The sequence below is a fragment of the Puma concolor genome, chromosome B2 (assembly GCF_028749965.1).
Source record: "Puma concolor isolate L17-30 chromosome B2, mPumCon1.1.hap2, whole genome shotgun sequence".
In the NCBI taxonomy this organism is placed as follows: domain Eukaryota; kingdom Metazoa; phylum Chordata; class Mammalia; order Carnivora; family Felidae; genus Puma; species Puma concolor.
In genome coordinates, this window is record NC_141671.1 from 19034610 (window position 1) to 19056343 (window position 21734).

Genomic DNA, 21734 nt, shown 5'->3' on the forward strand with positions numbered 1-21734 from the left:
TGTTTGTTCTAACTGCCTTGGCCAAGATTTCTAAGAGAGTGCTGAATAATAGTATTGATAGTGAACATCTGAATCATACTTTGAGTTCTTGTCATTAACTTTTATTTTTGGATGTTTATTTGGGTTGTGTTGTTCTGTTTAAATATTTACTATAATACTATGCTTTATCACAGTAAGACGTATTCTTGTATGTTTAGTTGCCTTTAAGTTAAATGTAAAATATGTTTGGGGGTGCCTGTGTGACTGTTGATTAAGTATCTGACTCTTTTTTTTATTTTAAAAATTTTTTAAGTTTATTTATTTTTCAGAGAGAGAGAGAGAGAGAGAGAGACAGAGTGTGAGCAGGGAGCGAGAGGGGGAGACACAGAATCCAAAGCAGGCTCCAGGCTCTGAGCTGTCAGCACAGGGCCCAATGGGGGGGCTCGAAATAACGAACCGCGAGATCCTGACCTGAGCCGAAGTCGGACACTCAACGGACTGAGCCACCCAGGCGCCCCAAGCATCTGACTCTTGATCTCAGCTCAGGCATTGATCTCAGCCCAGGCATTGATCTCAGCCCCACGTTGGGCTCTGTGCTGGGCATGAAGCCTATTTAAAATATATATATATATACACACACACACACATTATATTTTATATTTTATTATATTATTTATTATATACATAATATATATTATAATATTGTATTTATATATTACAATATTAGATATTATATATTTACTTATATTTATTATTTATATTATATATATTACAAACATAATATATATATATACACACACACACATATATATGTATATATATATAAAATGTTTGTAAATCAACCTTATAAAACAGTATTTGGATTGATTTAGTATTCTAAGGCATGTATAAGTTTGACATAGTTTTCACTTTCTATATTCTATTACAGCCCCTGATTTCCACATATGTATATGTAAACTAGCATTGTGGACATTTAAACCTGAGTTCTTCATACTGGATTTTCAAAGAGGGGAAACTAGGAAGGTTTCCCAAATGTATTCATAAAGTGCATAGCAATTCAGTTTCATTATACTTACGTAGCCTTCATGCCTTTAAAAGGAATAGTGTTTGGGAGAATATCCTAGTTTGTAAAATTTTGGTGCATGGCTAGCATCATAGAATGTAAACCGTTTAGTTAGTGATTTAGTTTGCATGCAGTTCTCCTATTTTTATTTCACTGACAGTATATCACAGAAAACATGATGGTTGGTGATAAAAGGCTGAGTTGAAACAGGTGGATTCACAGGAAAAGGACAAGAATGGAGTCGATAAAAACCTCCCAAGGAACAGATAGATGCCTTCAGATTTTCTTCCTTGGGAGCTAATGGAGCTGATTTGAAAGGAAGTGATTGCCTCGTTGAGCCAAGACACTGCCATGATTCACGCTAACCTTCCTCTGGTGGGCAATTTCGTTCTCGCTCTTACAGCCCCCAAGGAACTGCATGGGTGCACACTGGAGTATTTCCTGACCAAAGTTCATGTACACTGTAATTTAAGTAAAAGCCCTGATTACATTCTGTGCTGCTCTGAGTTAAATGATAGGAAAACCTGATATGTGTGGAAGGGCAGAGGCAAGTACATGTGTTCTCCACCCCCCGTTCAGTAAAAAAATAGCACAAGAAATGAATCAACTGAGGCTGATTCTAAACATTGAACGGCTAATTCTAGGAAGTTGGAAACAAAAATAGAGTACCAAGAGTACCTGTAAGACCAGTGTCCTGCTTTATTAATTTATGTGTCACATCCAATTGCTTCAATGCATCCTGTAAGATATATATTTACACGTGGGGCTGTCAGATTATTCATCTGAATATAACAAACAGTTAAATGCCAGCGAAATTAGAATCTGTTGTATGTATGTTGCTAGATGCCCTACTTTGAATTTCTCAGTGGGTCTATTAATTTTCCTGTGAGATGATTTTAGATATATCCAAATGCATATTCTGAATGACTAGGGCACTTTCAGAAATTTATCCTATTAGCAACCTACCTTCTGGTAATTTACACCCTATTCAAAAGCCATCCCACTTTATTATATCCTCACACTATCCAATGAAACTTGAGCAAAGGAGCTGGTAGTGTTAGGATGAAGTCTGTTGTTTCCGAATGTATCATAGGTTTGCTGTGCTTTACTGTCTTAGACTACTGGATTTAGCCTACTGTATTCAGGTTAGTGGTTTATCAGGGCAAGACATAACCGTAAAGAGGAGGAATTGTTCTGTCATTTAAGAGTAGGTTCTTATCTGACTCATAGGCTGATTTATTGTATAGCGAGAACTTGGCAAAATCATAAGACGTTATAAATAATAGGTTTTAAGTATTGCAGTATGGCTTCACTATCTCTATAGTCTTGAGAATATAGTGATTTGATTTTGAGTGTAATTCTTAGTGTGAAACAAAGGCATATGCAAAACACGTGACCCTTAGTCATCCTTGAGTTGTGTCATCATCCTTATCTGGCTCTCATTTTTTCCCACGACACTTATCACCATCAAACAAAACCCCCACAAAACCTATAAAATATACATATTTGTTTGCCTTTATTCTTTCACTCCCAGAATGCAAGCTCTGGGAGGGGAAGGATATTTGAGCATTTTACTTTACTGACATATTCACATAAAAAGCACTCAATAAATACTGGTTGAATGAATAGATAGGAAACATCATTACCAGCAGAAAGTGCAAAAACGTAATAATCATTTGAACAAAAACATGAGTTAAACTCCATTCTGGGACTAGTGAGGAAGTCTGGACGCCATTACTTACTGTACGATATTGTAACTTCAGGGGACTGAGCAAAATCGAACAGCATCTGCTAACGAAACATGCTTCTCCTGTCGTTACGCTCTTTGTATCTTTTTGCCTTTGCCCATGTTTCCCCTTCCATGAAAAATTCCTTTCCCCTGTAGTTTTAGATTTGGCTAATTCCCGATCACATTTTGAAACTTAACGTCAGGTAGCAATTTCTCCGGGAGTCTTCTCTAAGTCCCCAGTATTATGGGTTAGATGTTCCTGCTATGTGCTAGAACAGAACTCCTTTACCACAGTATTAAATCTTACCAGACTGCATAGTTTCCCTTCCTTGTTCTCTGAGCTCATTGTGCTCTGAAGGCAGAGGCCATGGTGCTTTGTTTGTTCCTTGTTAAAATCCACAAACATAATATTTTGTTCCTAGAAAGCACTTAGTTAAAGAGTAAAGGGAAGAGGGATCTTGGAGGAAAGGATAGAAGGGGTGGGGAATAGAAAGGAAGAGATGAATAAAGAGTGGGAAAAAAGTCGTTCAGTTAATCAAGACAAATCATCTCAGACAGGGAAGAATTTGCAGTAGGTTTCTGAGAAGGGTTGATTTAACAAATGAATTCAGATGTTATGAGTACCTCTGTGTGCCAGGCACACTTTTAGACCCCGAGGGGGCTGCAGTAAACAAAGAGATAATGTCATTGTCCCCATGGAACAATTTTATTTTAGGTTAGTCTGAAAACATGTTTTTTAGGTTTTGATTTTTTTTTTTTAGTAGGGGAGACAGACAATAAACAAGCATAATATTATAGATCAAGTATAATATATGTTATATATTATATTGTATATGTAACACAATGTACAACATGATGTAAAATATAGTGGAAAATACACAAATTGTAAAAATATATGAATTATACAACATATATGAATTTTATAAAGACATATGAATTAACATATATGAATTATATAAAAAATGAATTATATAAATATATGAAATAGAAATAATGAATTCTATAAAATATATAAAATACATGAAATATATATTCATAAAATATATGAATTATATAAAATATATGAAAAAATATGTGAATTATATAAAATATATGAAATACAAAAAATATATGAGTTACATAAAATATGTGGATTATATGAAGGTATATGAATTATATAAAAATATATGAAGTTATGAAATATACAAAAATGTACGAATTACATAAATTATATGAACTACATAATGATATATAAATTATATAAAATACATGAATTATATAAAGATATGAATTATATAAACTATATGAGTTACATAACATTAACATAACAAGATAACATAAGATAAGAAAGATAAGATAAGCTAAACTTTGGGGATGCTAAAAGGGAACCTGTGGATTGCCTGTCTTACTTTGTAAAGATTCCTTATTAGCGTTTACCTGTCCTCTCCCAGAATGCGGAGCACAACATAAATCACTCCAGGCATGGCATTTATAACTTACATGTGTGCCTCTGCCCAGAATGAATGTGGGAGGAACGATTTGCATAGATGTCAAAACCATACATGGACCTTTGAGGGGCCCACCTCCCAGGGGCTTGCGGAAGCACCCAGCCCTGAGGGGACACTCGGGGAGGGGGGGCTGGAGTCTCCCAGCAATCCCAGGGGGCAGGCCCCCTTGCACCGCTGGGCGGGACCCTCATCTCTCCACTGACAGCAGGGATTGAAAATGATTACGAACCAGATAAATTTGGCTAATACATTTGGTTACAAAGCAAATCAACTTCTCCAGACTTTTGGTTAAAAATGACTTCCCTCTGTTTCTTTCTCCAAGGTCTTGATTCTCTCGGTGTTATTTACTAAGTCGTTTCAGGAGACAAAGAATTGAGTTTTGTACTTGATGGGGGGAGATTGCAGGATCTGGGCACCGATTGTTGACGGCTGTCGCTTCCATTAATAGTAAGAAATAGACCACCCCCTGCGCTCTCATATAGGCGAGTTATTTTGCGAGCATATGGAAGACTGAGCTTAGGGTACCACAGTGCTTTGTGGTAGAGGGGGAAAAAACCAAAAACAATCACAGTGAATGAGGGAGAACGGCTGTGTTATTGCAGTACACAAGACTTTGATTACATACTGCCAAGATTCATACCAGCCTAGTAGTTGTTGACAGATAAAGTAACAAAAATGAAACTCATTTATTTATTTTTTTCCTTTATTGAGACCTCAAGGAAAAGCAGATTTTCAGTTCTTGTACTTACTACGTTGATGGAACAGAGACTGACAGCAAAAATGTGCCAGTCCAGAAATATAAATTAAACCTCGGTTCATATCAAAATTCCATTTAGTCTTGGAAAAGGAAACGCTGGTTGGATTATTTTTGATCCTAAATCAAATATACCGTGGAGTATCACCATGTGCCTAGTATATGTTAACCCTTTCCTGTGAATAATACTTTCAAAAGTACTATTGTTTTCAGACTACGATGCTTTATTTCTTGGACAGTGTTGGAGGCAACTTGAATTATCGTCAGAGTAGGTTATATTTTACTGAGTTCAAATTACTAGCAACGGACGTGTACATTTTGGTCTGCAGGAAGTATGAAACTAGATTTGGAAAATTGATAACAGGCCCTTTTCTCTCTTACAAAGTCATATTCGATGCTGCAGGTTGATTATCGAGATAAGGACAAAGGTAAATGGGAAACATAAAGTGAGAGTTTTTGGTTAGTTTGTTGAGAGCGTTGATGTGTTTTGACCAAATTTCTGACTGCATCATTGGTAACTTCCCTTCATGTAACTTAACTTGACAGAACAAAAAAGACCTATAAGCAATACCATCTCTCACTTGCTTTTCTTTTTCTGTCTCTCTCCCTCTTCCTTCCTTCCTTCCTTCCTTCCATTCCTTTCTTCCCTCCTTCCCTCCTTCCTTCCTCCTTTCCTTCCTTCCTTCCTTTCCTCCTCCCTTCCTTCCTTCCTTACTTCCCTTCCTTCATTCCTTCCTTCTTTTCCTCCTTCCTTCCTTCCTTCCTTCCTTCCTTCCTTCCTTCCTTCCTTCCCTTCCTTCATTCCTTCCTTCTTTTCCTCCTTCCTTCCTTTTCCTTCCTTCTTTCCTTCCTTCCTTCCTTCCTTCCTTCCTTCCTTCCTTCCTTCCTTCCTTCTTTCCCTCCTCCTCTCTCTTTCTCTCTATTTTCTCTCTCTCTGTTTTTATTCAACTGTCAACATGGAAATTTTCTACAGTTTCTCATAATGAAGGTATTAGTAAGTCGATGACAGAATTCCGGAAACAACAACACAGTTTACTTTGGGAATGATATACAAGCAGGCAAACACAACGATCGGTGAACTTGAAACATCACTGTAATCCAACAGTGTCCATTTTTTGAGCCTATCCTAAACATAATTTTGCTTAAGTTTTTTATATTATTTTTCTAAAGTCTACATTTGATAATTTTCTCATTAATTTTTTAGCAACCGAAAGATAGCATGAACTTGTTTCTTGAATTACCTTTTCTGACCTTTTGCAAGATGATAATTACAAAAAAGGAGGCCTGGAAAGACTTGTACAAAAATTAAGCTTATAAAGTAGCTAAAATGGCCCTTCTGTGCTGGTGTCGATTTCAAAATTAACATTTTGGTTCATGTGCTTCTAATAATCACTGACCCTTACTTCGTGTACTTTCCACAGGAAATGAATACAGCAGAAATTACTTTGACCCACTGATGGATGAGGAAATAAACCCAAGGCAGTGTGGGATGGAGGTCAGCAGAGAGGGTGAGCTAGAATTAAGTATGTAATTTTTGTGTCAGAATATTCTTTTCCATTCATGAAAATGAGGTGACAAAGATCACACATGCAGTTCCGTTTAGATTTTGCAGCTTACAATTTAAATGGTAAGTTTTAACCACTAACAACGTGATGGGCAGCGAAGGTAATTTTTGATCAAGGACAGCCAGCTGGTCAGATAGAAGCAGCAAGAATTTGCTTTCATTTGACACGGGGCCTTAAGCAGTTTGGTGTCATTATAAGGCCTGTGTTATGTATATGAGGCGCATCATTCCTTTACAAATGCCGCCTCTGCTCTTTGAGCTTAAAATGAGCATTCTTGGATGCAGTGCAAAATTCATCTAGCATGTGGAGCTTCCTTGCCTAGTGACTACTGAATTCCTTTCATTGGAACGCATGGAACCACCACTTAAGTTTTGAACCACAAGGTGCAGTGATATGACTTCTTCTGATTTCTTCTTCTGTAACCTCGAGTCTGGTTGCAGTTGTAAAATAACAAAGACCGTATTTCACCGTTGGGCGCCAGTCACTGAATCTGCACTTTTTAGTGAAAGAGAGGGGTAAATCCTCCGATAAAAAGGATCAAACACAGTGCAAACATTTTTTGAAAAGACAGTTTTCAGTAACTATGCCTAATTTTAGACGATACAGAATCCACGGATATCATCAAAAGAGACATGTACAAGAGAAGGCGAGGACTTACTCTCAGGATAGTTTTTAGCAGTAGCCCAAAGCAAGGTGAACTGAAAACTGAAAAAAAAATCCCAGCCTTTTATTTGCCCAATACACTTGAGGGATGAAAGGTAATCCCAGTGAATTCTGGAGAGGAGTTATTGGTTGGATTCTTCCTGAAGTCTGTTTTAATTCCTCGGAGATCACAATATATAGTTGCATTGGGGGAATTTTTGTAATGTAAGGACGAAAGTTGACTTAATAAGATGTTCGATAAGATATGAATGGCTCTAACCATGGACAAGTAAGTGTAATAGAATAAAATATTGTGGGTCACTCTTCCTTAGTCCGCAGTGATTGTCCAATGCCTGTACTTCCCTCTGAGTCCTACATTTTCAAGCAGGTGGCCATCTTTACATCGTTTGCCATCTATCTTCACCCTGGTTCAGCTTTGTTCTCATATTCATTTGTTTATCATTTGCTTTTTTCCCCCCGAGTCAATACAGCTTTTATCGCATCTTGAAAATATCACAGTTAAGTCTGAAAAATCACCGGCATCTTGCTGTGTCTGTAGCTGGACGACTTAGATCTTACTCATCAGCCCTGGTGAACTGTTCCTTTCTCAGAAACATAGATAACATTCCCAAATTTTCTGACATCCTTGTTTTTAACCGTTGTAGCTTACCTAGTCAAAGCAACTGAGTTCAATCCAAGTTCAATGTCGTTTCCTTCAAGAATTCACTCATCTTTCTGGGCTTGAGAGATTGAACAAACAATGTCAGGCCTCATCTAAACCCAGCAGATGTATTTCTCACCCAAGAAATTCCGGATTCCAACAGGAGAACCATTCTCCTGAATAGCAATGTTGATGGGGAAGTGAGCATCCATAGACGTGGTCTTGTAACGGAAGCCCAGTGTAACGCCCTTGACCGTGGTCTATATGTGACTACGGATGCTGCAAAGAGTAGCCAGTTTTTTCTTTTTTAAAAATTTTTAAAAAATATTTATTTTATTTTTGAGAGAGAGAGAGAGACAGAGTGTGAGCAGGAAAGGAGCAGAGAGAGAGGGAAACACGGAATCCAAAACAGGCTCCAAGCTCTGAGCTGTCAGCACAGAGCTCTACATGGGGCTCGAACCCACGAACTGTGAGATCATGACCTGAGCAGAAGTTGGACGCCCAACCGACTGAGCCACCCAGGTGCCCTGCCAGTTCTTTTCTGTTTCCCACCATTTGTCAAGTCAGAACCTCTTCCTTTTCTTTCCAAAGAGACTGAGTTCTGTATTGACATGATTTTTTTTTTCAACGTTTATTTATTTTTGGGACAGAGAGAGACAGAGCATGAACGGGGGAGGGGCAGAGAGAGAGGGAGACACAGAATCGGAAACAGGCTCCAGGCTCTGAGCCATCAGCCCAGAGCCTGACGCGGGGCTTGAACTCACGGACCGCGAGATCATGACCTGGCTGAAGTCGGACGCTTAACCGACTGCGCCACCCAGGCGCCCCTGTATTGACATGATTTAAGTCCCTTCACAGGATTCCTCCGGGGCCCTTCATGAGATCACTCTGAATGATGTCGACATTTTTTGGAAGGTTGTCAGTCTCATTGCCGAGAATCGTCTTGATTCTTACAGTAGGTGTGGCAAAGCTATTTATAATTTGTTCTCTACTTACTTCCAAAACAGTTTGAGGCAGCGTATAATAGAAATGTAAATGTATATGGTGAAAGCAGAGTTCAAATATAGATGAAAGAGGGATTTGGGGGCACCAAAAAAGGGAGAAGTAAATGTATGAGAAATAGAGGACGGTATTATACCTATACTCAAGCACTTATCTTACTTTGTGCTTCCTGGAATCTAAACATAAAGGGACATATGTTAGACAACGTTCAATGTTTTGTAGAATTTATGACTCTTTTTCAGTGTCAACAATCTACCAACACCACCGCCATTTTCTCTTTTTAGCAAGAAGTCCTGGCAGGATAGTATGTTAATTTTTATGTAACAAAGATTGTATAAACAATGGACAATTGGTTCTTGGCTCTTGGTAAATACACTTTACTTAATATGGACTTCAGATCTCAGTGCTTCTATATACCATCCACTCCAAAGCTGCACACCGTTTTATTATTTTACATGTGTATATGATTTGATGTAGGTAATATTAGCTTACGTATCAGGGTTCTCCAAAGAAACAGAGCACAGAACCAATAAATAGGCTCTCTTTTTGTTTGTATGTATTACATAATGCATATAATATACATGTATATAATACCTATATTTTATGTATATATATGTGTGTGCATACACACACACACACACACACACACACACACACACACAGAGGGAGAGAGAAAGAGTGACAAAAAGAAAGGGAGATTTATTTTTATTTTCCGAAATTGGTTCATGTGACTGTGGGGGCTGGCAAGTCGATCTGCAGGGCAATAGGGCAGGCTGGTAGGATGGAGATTCGGGTAAAAGTTGATGTGAAATTCAGGCAAGCATTGATATGCAGTCTTGAGACTGAATTCATCAGGGCAACAGGCTGGAATGGAGGCATAGTTTCTATCTTGCAGTGTTGAGGAGAATGACTTCTTTGGGAAACCTGCATTTTCCCGTATGTCTTCAACTGATTGGATGAGGCCCACCCACATTCTGTAGAGTAACTCGCTTTACTCAAAGTGTACCAACGTAAATGTCAATCACATCTAAGAAATACTGTCACAGAAGTATCAAGACTGACTTTTGACCAAACCACTGGGCCCCACAGCTTACCCCCAGTTGACACATCAAGTTAACCATCACATGTTGAATTTATTTAATAATAATTAATTCATAATAATACCTTACAGAGTGTTGAGGCCCATGGATTTGACACACGAAATGTGTTTTCCCTGATCACCAGACTTTAATTATGCTTCTCTTTCTCTCATCACTCTTTTTCCTTTGACACGCATCCTAGTTATTATTTACATATTTATCGCTATACTTATTTCTTTAGCAGCTTTCTTTTCCACTAAACCTTAAAGGTCCTTAGACTCCAGCGTAATGTTTGGCTCATATATAGCACCTAATGTTTATTTGCTGACACAGGAATCACAAGATACATGAGATCTCGTTCTTTGTTGCCTCCCAGCATCTCTGCTGTTCCTACCCAGTCTCAAGTGAACACCAGCTCCTATCTGGAATATTTTGGACTGCTTTTGTCCACATCCGTGCCTTTTCTCCTTTAATCTGTTGTCCACACAGCGTCTTGCCACTCCCTCATTGATGCTCTCTTATTGTTGCCTATTGCTTTCAAGGTAAAGACCGATATACTGTCCTTCTTCATCTCAGGTTCCCGCCACATGCTCACTGTGCTCTGGCCACGTGGGACTTCTTTTTGTTCCTTATATTCATGGAGCTCTTTCTGGACACCAGACACTCACCAGATGCTGGGGCAGCCTCCTTACTGGCCATTGGACTCTCTTCCCAAAGTTTTGGCTTAAATGTCAATTTTCAACTCCCTTGACTAACCAAGGTGATGTTTCCCTGTATACCTTCTTTATCACACTCATACGGAATGATCACGAATCTCTTTATTAGTGAGGTTATCCGTGATATGTATTTCTCCCCATATTCTGAACACAGAGGGCAGAGATATTGCTTACCTTGTTCACTGATGAACTTTTTTTAGTTTATTTTTTTTATTTTGAGAGAGACAGAGTCAGCGTGAGGGGAGGGGCAGAGAGAGAGGGAGACAGAGAATCCCAAGCAGGCTCTGCCCTGCCAGCACAGAGCTAGACAAGAGGCTTGAACTCATGAAACTGTGAGATCATGACCTGAGCTGAAACCAAGAGTCGGACACTTAACTGACTGAGCCACCCAGGTGCCCCATGCTGATGAATTTTTAAATCTTACCGCAGCAGATGGCATAGAACATGAGTCGACTTGAGGAATATTTGTTGAGTTCATATATAAATGACTAAATGAACGTGAAGTGCTAAGCATAGTATCCAAAACCTGGCAAGTCTTCTGTAAACATTGGTTATTATGACTTACTGAGTGGTCAAGGGATGTCTTCAGGTGGGTATAGTAGCTCTGACCCACCAATGCAAAATCACCCAAAGTAGTTGTTATTATTTCCACTTTTAAGATGAAGAAACAAGCTTAGAGAGATTTAGTATTTTTCTTAAGATCACAGAGATCTGGCAAGCATGGAGGGAACCCCCGTCTTTGGCTCTGTCTGTTCTCTTTCCCCTCGGGAGTTACATTTGTGCTGTTGGCTTTCTCTACCTTTCCCTTTGGGAAAATTTCTGGAGGGGAAAATAAGCAGATTCATCCAAATTGTTGAATTTGAGTTTGAAGGGGACATTCTCTTGTTTTCAGTTTCTGTCTTATGTAACCCGTTTGACTCTCCAGGGTTTTATTGGGGCATCATTGAGGGGGTTTCCCTACCGGGTCTGCCTGGTAAGGAAAGAAACCAGAACCTCTATAACAATTATTGGTTAGGGGTCTCTTATTCAGATTTCTCTCATACAACACCCCAAAAGTGGTCTAGAATTCATTACTTCATAGTGAAAACACAAACACTAATTCAGAATCACAGAATCTAAACTATTGAAAAAGTATGCACTTCATACACTTGCTAAATGGTTAACAAACAAGTAAAGGGGGGGGGTGGCTGCCCTTTACTGGGTACCTACTCTATGCCAGGAATGAAGCGAGGTGCTTTATGTGTGTTATCTTCTTAACCCTCACAACCATTTCATCTTTGGGGCAAGGAGATTCGAGTTCAGGGGCTCTAAGAATCTGCCTCAGGTTACAGAGCGAGTAAGTGGCAGAGTTGGCATCTGGACGAAGGTTTGCCTCTCTCTAAAGATGTTATCTCTGTATTGATCCCATTTACCTTTTGGCTATCCATTTGTTTTAACATCCAAATGCATGTTCATTTATTCTTGTCTGTGACCCCCATCGGTGTGTCAGGACCACCAAGTCCTTATATTGAAGCTTTTATTACATCTGTAGGTATTTCCCCATCTACGCCTTTGCTATTGCTCATTGTTAACTTCCAAATAAGATTCTTTTATGAGCCATATATCAGCTTTGTAAGTTTTGTAACTGTTCCACTAAGAGTTATAAAGATCCAGGCAATGCTGGAATGCAAGTTCATGCTTCCCTGATACAAAATTTGCAAAATGGCTTCCAGAAATGGCCCCTCTCCATTTTCCCAAAGTGTTGGGGTGGTAGGAGGTTTGTGCTGGCCCTTGTCAAGAAAAGAACGCTTGCAGGTCAACTGCTACTTGGGAAAGCCATCTGCAGGATTCAATGAGCAGAAACTACTAACTTTAAAGACCTTTTTAGGTTGACCTTTCAACCATTCTATCTGGCTCCAGCAACCTAAGCCTATGAGTATAGGCTACACTGGATTTTTTCCCCAACACTAATGTTCAAAAGATCATAGGCATGGATAGAAAGGGGAGACCTGGAATTTTCAGGAACTTCTAACTGGCTCAGTGAAGACCCCTCAAGGCTCTTCTAGACCACTTGGTGGTAGAGTTTCAGGTGTGAGTTGCAGAGTTTAATGACCATCTTCAGCATTGGCTCACCCATGGAGTGCAAAGAGAGAGATAAGTAGTAGGAATACTTGGGCTGGATTAAAACTACTACTGTAAAAGTGCAACCACAGTTTAGCTGGTTCACTTGCCTTCTATGGGAAGGGGAACATATTTGATGTATGTATGTATATTCGAATTCTAAGACCGGGGTGGTCCTCCACATTGGCATCGTTTATGTTTGGTTCTTTCCAGCAGCAAATCTACCTGGATGATTCTTTAAACCCTCTTCCAGTGTCGTGTTTTTATGATTATGTGTTTTTTCTTTGATTCTTTGGTTGTTTGTGTTTTTTGTACTGACATAACCTTGTTACTTTAGGTTCACAAAAGAACTAAGTAGCATTTGTATTTGCTATTATATTGCATTAGCATATATATGGGAATCTAAGACCACCTAACACCACCTAAGTTTGTTGTTTCCTATATATATTCAGTAAAAAATAAGATATACAGCGAGTATTAGTAGAAAATATTCATTTTGCTTAAATATTCTTTTCTATGATTTGACAAACCATAATGGCTTGTTCTGAAATGACTCTTGTGTAGTATATACCATATTCCATTGAATATCAGATCACTTTTAATGGAGAAGAAGTATCCTATTATGAATAGCCTGTGATATACATTTAAAAGTCCTTGTTCCAGTTATCATTGATTTACTAAAGGTTTTTTTTTTTATTTCAGAACAAGGCAGCATATTGGATAGAATTTGTGTCTATGACCTATAAATAACCAAATAGCCATAATGGTTGATAATTTCTTTTTGTAATTAAATTAACTGATGAGAGAGTTACCATAAATATGTTCTTTTAGCACCCCTGCAAGTTGATACTAGAATTCTCAATGATCGATTAATGAAGCTGTTTGAGGAGAGAGGACAAGGAGAAGCCCAAGGTAAGAGACTAATTATTTTCAACCTTTTGTATTAACATTAGTTGCAAATTCATTAAGACGGTTTCTTGCAAAAGCTAATCTGTATTTTCTAAATATAACCATTGATTGGTGACCTATGTGTGCTTCTGATGGCTGCAAATCCCTAAATATAGCTAAAGTTGGGGGGAAAGCTAAACATGGCCCAATTTTCTATAAGTACATAGAATTTATAACCCTAAATGGCAAAAATGATTTACTTACTATTGCGGGATCTTACAATGGCATATGGCATATTTGGATTCTCTAATATGAAGCCATTCTTTTTAAAGAGTGTGTTTTAGCTTTTAAATAAGTGCTTTGGGTGATAGAAGACAAGTAGTATATTGTCTTCAATCTTAGCATGGGAGTTCATATTTATGAATGTTAGGCTCTTTAAGTAAGTAATTCTCATGTGTATTAATCTAGGAATTTACAGGTAATCCCTTAAAAACTAAAATCTAAATTCTTAGGTTAACACATACAAATTCATGCCAGAACCACACTGGAGTTTTTACCAAAGCATTAAGTGTCAGTTGTATACACATGAATTCAAATTCATGGGGAAAAATTCTATTTTTTTTCTTTAGTGTTTGCTTAGTTCTTCTCAAATGATCATTTTGTCTTTCTTATTTTTAAAAAAAAAATTTTTTTTAATGTTTATTTATTTTTGAGACAGAGAGAGACAGCATGAATGGGGGAGGGTCAGAGAGAGGGAGACACAGAATCTGAAACAGGCTCCAGGCTCTGAGCTGTCAGCACAGAGCCCGACGCGGGGCTCGAACTCATGGACCGTGAGATCATGACCTTAGCTGAAGTCGGCCGCTTAACCGACTGAGCCACCCAGGCGCCCCTTGTCTTTCTTATTTAAATAATTCTTTAAAATTCATGTGAGGAGGCAGGACTCATGGTTAAGCCCTCTATTTTTTATGGTATTTTTCTATTGACTGTATGTTTAATCTTCACCATTTACTGTGTGACCTTGGGCCAATTTCTTAACGTTTCTTTGACACTTCTGTGAAACGGACATATCATACTTGCCACAACGGGGTAGCTACGGGGATTAAATTATTAATTATTATGTGGGCAGACATCATAAGCACATACAGAGAATAATGAAGATAACTGATGATAACTGATAATTGATGAAATGATGGTGAAGATAATTGATGATAATGAAAATATTAACACCAGCTAGACATTTACTGAGTTCTTACTACGTGCCTGGCACTGCCTTAAGACCATTCTATTCTAAATAGTGTAAATATTAATTTATTTAAATGTCATAACAATCCTAAAGGTTAGGCCCCGTTTTTAAATCCCCATTTACAGAATAGCATCCCCTAAAAATTTTATTCCTCCCTAGATACATCTCCCCTTTGCTTTTTAATGATCAGATTGTGTAACTTTTTATTTCATTTTGTCTTTATAAACCAAACAAACTCATTTTTCAAGCCAGCTTGATCCCTTGTTTTGAGAAATCCTAACTTGAATAATCAATTAGTCAGGACTCCCCCGGAAAGCAGAATGCAGTAGAACCAATAGAAAGAGAGAGTTATGGGGGCTGGCAAGTCTGAAATCCTTAGGACACACTGGTAGGGTGGGGATTCAGGTAAGAGTTGATATGAAATTCAGGCAGGAGCTGAAGGCTTGAGTCATAATCTCACAGGACAGCTGGCTGGAGATTCAAGTAAGATAGAGGTACAGTCGTGAGATGGAAATCCACAGAGCAGACCAGCAGGCCAAGAACTCAGGCCACATTTCCTAGCTTGCAGTCTTGAGACTCAATTCCTTCCTTTTTGGGACGCCCCGATCTTTTAGTCTTAGGGCTTTCAGATGACTGGGTGAGGCCCACCCACATCATGAAGGGGTGATCTATGTTGCTCAAAGTCTACTGACCTTTTAAATGTTAATCACATCTAAAAATCACATTGGATGGCAACATCTAGACCCAAATGTGAACAAAGAACAGGACGCCACAGCCCAGCCAAGCGGACACATAAAATTAAACATCATAAATGGTTATGTTTGAGTAAGTGAGACTTCTATATTTTTAGTCTAATATCTGAGTTAGCAAATAGATATTGAATACCTTTTTGTGTGTGTGTGCTAAACATTGAGCAATGCACTTTTCTATCTATCATGCCCCTTCGATTCTGACACGTCTTTGCAACTTGGATCCTGGAAGCCACCCAGGTACACGTTTACAGGTAGCACCTAACAGACTTTCGAAATCATTTGTGAGCTTACAAAAGGCTTATGGAACTTGCAGAGTGAATAGTCAGGCTCCTTATCAGCTATATTATACACGAGGATATAATTGAGCTCTAGAAGGTTTAAAGACTCGTGCAAGGCGAGACAGTGTATCCGTGAACAAAGAAGAAAGGCCAACAGGACTCTGGACACTGTAGTCCAATGCTCTCTCTCTTCAGTTCCCCGCCTCACGTCTTGCTGGAAACCAAGCTCTCTTCCTTTGGTTAAAAGTGCCTAGGTTTTTGTTAAAATTCTAACTTTGGAAGGCGTGGAAAATCCCATATTTTATCTTCTGGCGTTTTTGTTTCCGAGCCTGGAAGAGAGACGTTTGTTTTATATTTACAGTGTCTATCCAGCTAGATGAAGAAATGCATTTTGTAGATGCTACCGTTTTCAGATGATCGAGAGAGAAATAATGTACATGCAGCATTTATAGACATGCAGGCACTTCTATGCAAATAAACAGGGCAACCCAAATAAAGTCCCTCTGTGTTTGCATAGCTTGGGAACTGTTCTCCGCGTTCCCCACTTGAAAAATGAACCCGGGGCGCCTGGGTGGCTCGGTTGGTTAAGTGTCTGACTTTGGCTCAGGTTCGTGAGTTCAAGCCCCACATAGGGCTCTGTGCTGACAGCTGAGAGCCTGGAGCCTGCTTCAGATTCTGTGTCTCCCTCTCTCTCTGCCCCTCCCCCCACTCATGCTCCGTCTCTGTCTCTCTCTCAAAAATAAAGAAACATTAAAAGAAAAGAAAAGAAAAATGAACCCAAGTGCACTGGCCTCTTCTGAACCTCTTCATCTCCTGAGTTGGTTTTAGCAAAACAACAAGAACTGCTAGATGTTGTGGTAAACAACATGTAATATTAAGGCACCGAAACACAGGGTATCTACACTTCAGGATCTATTTGGTAAGTGGGAAAAAAGGCTGGAATGCAGAACCTATACTTTACCCACTTTGTGAGCATCACAGGAAGAGGAACAAAAGTTGTTGGTGTTGTGGTTGTGTTGTAATCTTAAAACTTGCTCCAGGCTTTAGCGATTTCCTGGTACATTAGACAGAAAATAATTTGCTTAAACTGTAGATTACGGAAAACCAAGCTTTATCCCCTATAAGAAAAAAAAAGTGGTTAGATTACTGTGTGTTCAGCCAACGTTAAATTGACATAGAGAAAGTCAAGTTTCGTGTGATCCTTTTGGGGCGAATAGATGGGAGCCACCAGGAGGAGATTTTGGATTCTGAAGAGACAGTGAATTCCAGAAAGAGACCGGAATCCCACAAAGAGGGCAGCGAGGCATCTGAAGGATATGTTCAGAAAAATACAATTCTGCTTGGAAGTTCTTCTTTGGAACAGGTCAGCATTCAAATATACATCGATAAATGTTAAAATAATCGCTCTCCTTTTTTAAAAATATTTATTTATTTTGGGGAACGCACAAGTGGGGGAGGGGCAGAGACAGGGGGACAGAGAATCTGAAGTGGGCTCTGTGCTGATAGGCTGACAGCAGAGAACCCCATGTGGGGCTCGAACTCACGAGCCCCGAGATCATGACCTGGGCCAAAGTCCCACACTCAATTGACTAAGCCACCCAGGTGCCCCAAGATAATCTTTTTCTAAGGTAACAGTTGAAATGTCGGTCCTGCCCATTGTCTCTTGATTTTCCCAACCCATGCCTGTCTAGAACACATGATTCATGACTCACCCAAATCTTTTCCCTCATTTTTCGTACACGTTGTATCACGCAGAACTCATGCTGTTTCTCAACATCAATCCCAGCCCTCACACAATTTAGTTTTACTTCATCCGGTTTTACTTCATGCTAAGCTTGCTCACAGGTAGCATATTATGAATGGTCTGTAATGAAATCTGAAAACAGCATCAACATCCTTGGATACAATTAAGAAAGTACTTGGATCTGTTTTGCATGACACGTGAATAATCCGGTATTTGTGAAGTCACCGTTTAAAAGGGAACTTGGACATTTTAACTGTTGTGACTCATGCCCCACAAGGCCGTCTGTAGCCCATGGATTGTGTTGACTTTGGAAACACTTTCCTGTTTTCTGTATGTGTTTCTGTTGATCCATGATGTAACATTATGTGCTCAGATCCACCAAAGAGAGAAGCGTTACACATGGGTAGTTCCAGAGGGGTGTGTGTGTGTGTGTGTGTGTTGTTGTTGTTGTTGTTGTTTGTGAAAGGTAAGCTGATTTAGGCCAAAAAGGAAAAAAATATCACCAGGGACAAGTTATATCGCCAGAAGGAGATGACTCATACATAAAATATCCAACACAAAGGAGGTACTCCTTAAATGGCAGGAAAGAAAGGAAAGAATGGCGTTCTTCCCAGGGGAAAACCTAGTTATCTGCAACTGATTAAGAACAGGTACATCATATACAATAAATGATAGGAAATGTCCAGGAAGAGAGTTTAAAAATAAAATTTTATTTTTCATTCAATACTTATTGGAAAAACGAGGTATTGTTGCGCCCCTGAATTTCTTCTGTGATCGAGTTTGTTAAAGCTATGCACCTAATTGATTGGTTTTGTTTCTGGCTGGGTCATTCTCAGACCTAAGTCATTTCATGCCTTTCCTACAAGCTTTCTAATGTCTAGGAGGTAGAAAACGTCTTCATAAAAATTCGTAGGGTTAGTTTATTCAATTAAGTCACCAGGCTTTCGGGAAGTTTTAAGACACGATTTATGTGTAATATGCCATAATAAGGAAAATTATTTTAAGTTTTTGTCTTGATTTTACAAATAAAATATTGGATTTGGGGTAGTGGAGGAATAATATGCTAGTTTGAACCAAGCATCTTCCAGGGGCACATTCTAAAAAGCTTACCAGTGTGTAAGGTGCCTGGGTGGCTCAGTTGGTTAAACATCTGACTTCTTGATTTCGGCTCAGGTCATGATCTCAGGTTCCTGGGATCGAACGCTGTGTCAGACTCTCCAATGACAGTGTAGAGACTGCTTATGACTTTTCCTCCCTCTCTCTCTGTCATTCCCCTACTAGGGTGCTCTCTTTCTCTCTCTCAAAATAAATAACATTAAAAAAAGCTTATCAGGGTGTCTTAGCTACCCTTACTTTTTTAAATACTTTTTTTTTTTTTAAGTTTATTGACTTATTTTGAGAGAGGGGAGAGAGGCCGAGAGAGAGGGAGACTCTCAAGCAGGCTCTTCCCTCTCAGCACGCAGCCTGACACGGGACTGGAAAACACAAAAGTGTGAGATCAGGACCTGAGCTGAAATCAAGAGTGGGATGCTCAACCCACTGAGCCACCCCCTTTTCTAAATTCTTTACAACTGACTGGCATTTGGCAACAGGACTGAATCAAATCTAGTATTCTGCATGAGTGAAAGTCATGTCTGAACCCTCATTCCCCAAATACGAGCAAAAATATAGAAGTGTAAAATCCATAATGAAATCTCCATAAATAAAAGACGGATTTCGTAAGACACTTTAACAGATTAACCAGTATATTTTCTGTAGGCTGGACTGTATTTACCTCTGTGGTTAATATGGAAAAAGTTTTGGAGATGAAATGGATTTTTATTTTTATTTATTAAAAAAAATTTTTTAGATGTTTATTCATTTTTGAAAGACAGAGAGAAATAGAGCACAGGCAGGGGTGGGGCAGAGAGTGGGGGGGGGGGGGGGCGGGACACAGACTCTGAAGCAGGCTCCAGGCTCTGAGCTGTCAGCACAGAGCTCAATGTGGGGCTCGAACTCATGAAGCGTGAAATCATGACCTGAGCCAAAGTCGGCCTCTCAACCGACTGAGCCACCCAGGCGCCCCTGAAATAGATTTTTATAAATCGCTAAGGACATTTACGTGAGCTCAACTTCTACATGATTACTTGAACCAATACAGTCGCTTATGTATCACTCCTTAAATACTATATTAAATATAAATTAAGATGTCATGAATAAAATTATAAAGATAAACAGAACAAGAGCACAAACATCACATCATGGTGAGAAAAAAAAAAAAGCAGTGGTGACTTTCCACATGTTAATTCAAGGGATTGGTTAAATCTACATAAGAAAAATTTACTGTCCAATTTATGGCACTCACGTGTTTCCTCCTTTAGCCTCCATTGTAGGTATTTAGTTTTCTTCCTCATTAGTTATCTGGCATACGTTTTGAACATCCCAGGAAACAAAAGGTTTCAGATGGGGGCATTCTTGTCAAAGCTGGCTGGCATTGAAGGAGAAACAGGTTACCATGTAGAATGAGTAAACACATTCCACTGATGTCATCTTTGCTCTGAAAAATCTTTATCTAATGCGGTCACAATCAATTGTTGATTTACTTACTGTCAGTTCACATTCCATCAGCACCTCCAAGTGAAAAGAGATTTGCAAAATGAAAACATGTTATTAGTTGTTACTTTTTTTTCATGGAGATTTATTTCATATATTACCTTTTTTTTTTTTTGCTGTGATTGATAGTATTTTAGTTTTAGTTCCTACTAAAAGATAAAATTGTTTCCATCTTTTCTTTCCTCATTTCCAATAGTAGGATCTATTAGGCAAGTGGGGTCACTGGAGAAATTTATGTCATTAAAAAATGTGTGGATATGTAGCGGAACAGCAACCTGAGAGTGACAAAGACAACTAATTCTGCAATCAGGCAAAATTGGATGATCCGAGCATCTATCTGAGGTATTGGACATGGTCTAAGGATAGCGTTTTAGATATCTAGAGACTGAGTAGGCTGGTCATTCTTCAAAAAAAACCCCATTAACATAATTTCTTAGAAATGAAAATTTAGCATCTCTAAACTCCCAGAAAGTTTGAGGTTCTTTTATGGTATACAGATCTAAAGTGCAAAATTCTTTATTTCAGATGCATTTCTTTTGGTATTCAAGTAAGTCATAGGGTATGGTTTATGTGCTCCTATGAAAATCCAGGAGCCTACTAGGACATGTTCCAGAACAGGAAGCCACTCCACTTCTGTTCGGAATTGAGTCAAGGAAGGAGAAAGTGCCGTGATTTGGAGGACAGGTTCATATGTGGTGATACAACTATATGTACATAGGAAAAGACAAAGTAGGAGAGCTGAATAATCTTTGGTAGGTTGTCACGTTCTATGAATCTTCTAGATCCTTTTCTACATTCGCATATTTAAAATTGTAGTAAAGTAGTTCCTGACATCTCTAGCCATTCATTCCCCTTTGTCTTTTATTGATGTATAGTCCACCACCAATAACAATCAGGCTTCCTCAGAGTTCAAGGCAAGTTCCAAGTGGCTGTATTAGCATTTTGACCAGATATCCTTTTACCTGTAGTAAAACAGATCAACACTTCTGAAACAAAGTTATCGATGCAAATCAATCACAAAACATGATTTTTTAATGTCTATTTTTAAAACAAAATAGGATCAGTTTGACACATTTTTAATAATTCTATTCTTGGGGCGCCTGGGTGGCGCAGTCGGTTAAGCGTCCGACTTCAGCCAGGTCACGATCTCGCGGTCCGTGAGTTCGAGCCCCGCGTCAGGCTCTGGGCTGATGGCTCGGAGCCTGGAGCCTGTTTCCGATTCTGTGTCTCCCTCTCTCTCTGCCCCTCCCCTGTTCATGCTCTGTCTCTCTCTATCCCAAAAAAATAAAAAATAAAACGTTGAAAAAAAAATTTAAAAAAAATAAAAAAATAAAAAAAAAAATAATTCTATTCTTTTCTTTGCCCAACTCTCCCCATTCTCATGTAAAGTTCCTTGTCTCACCAAATTTCCTTCAGAAACTCAGCCTTCAATTATATATCAGCAAATGAAAATTTGT

General features: G+C 38.8%; 1 protein-coding gene and 1 long non-coding RNA gene across 3 annotated transcripts in view; one reads left to right on the forward strand and one right to left on the reverse strand.

The window, feature by feature from the left end:
* The window catches only part of LOC112853414 (orofacial cleft 1 candidate gene 1 protein), a 200033-nt gene that overhangs the window by 114779 nt on the left and 63520 nt on the right, over window positions 1-21734 (forward strand). Inside the window, exons 8-10 of one of the 2 annotated variants that reach the window (XM_086706313.1) lie at window positions 6434-6520; window positions 13609-13689; window positions 17159-17304. In XM_086706313.1, coding sequence (XP_086562439.1) covers window positions 6434-6520; window positions 13609-13689; window positions 17159-17304 — 314 coding nt within the window. The remainder of the gene's footprint in view (window positions 1-6433; window positions 6521-13608; window positions 13690-17158; window positions 17305-21734) is intronic. The other variant, XM_086706314.1, reaches the window with a different exon arrangement.
* Window positions 16909-20172, reverse strand: LOC147580778 (uncharacterized). Its single transcript, XR_015251078.1, has 3 exons — window positions 20030-20172; window positions 17654-17817; window positions 16909-17059 (listed from the first exon to the last, which is right to left on the reverse strand). It is a non-coding gene; the product is annotated as an uncharacterized LOC147580778 (long non-coding RNA).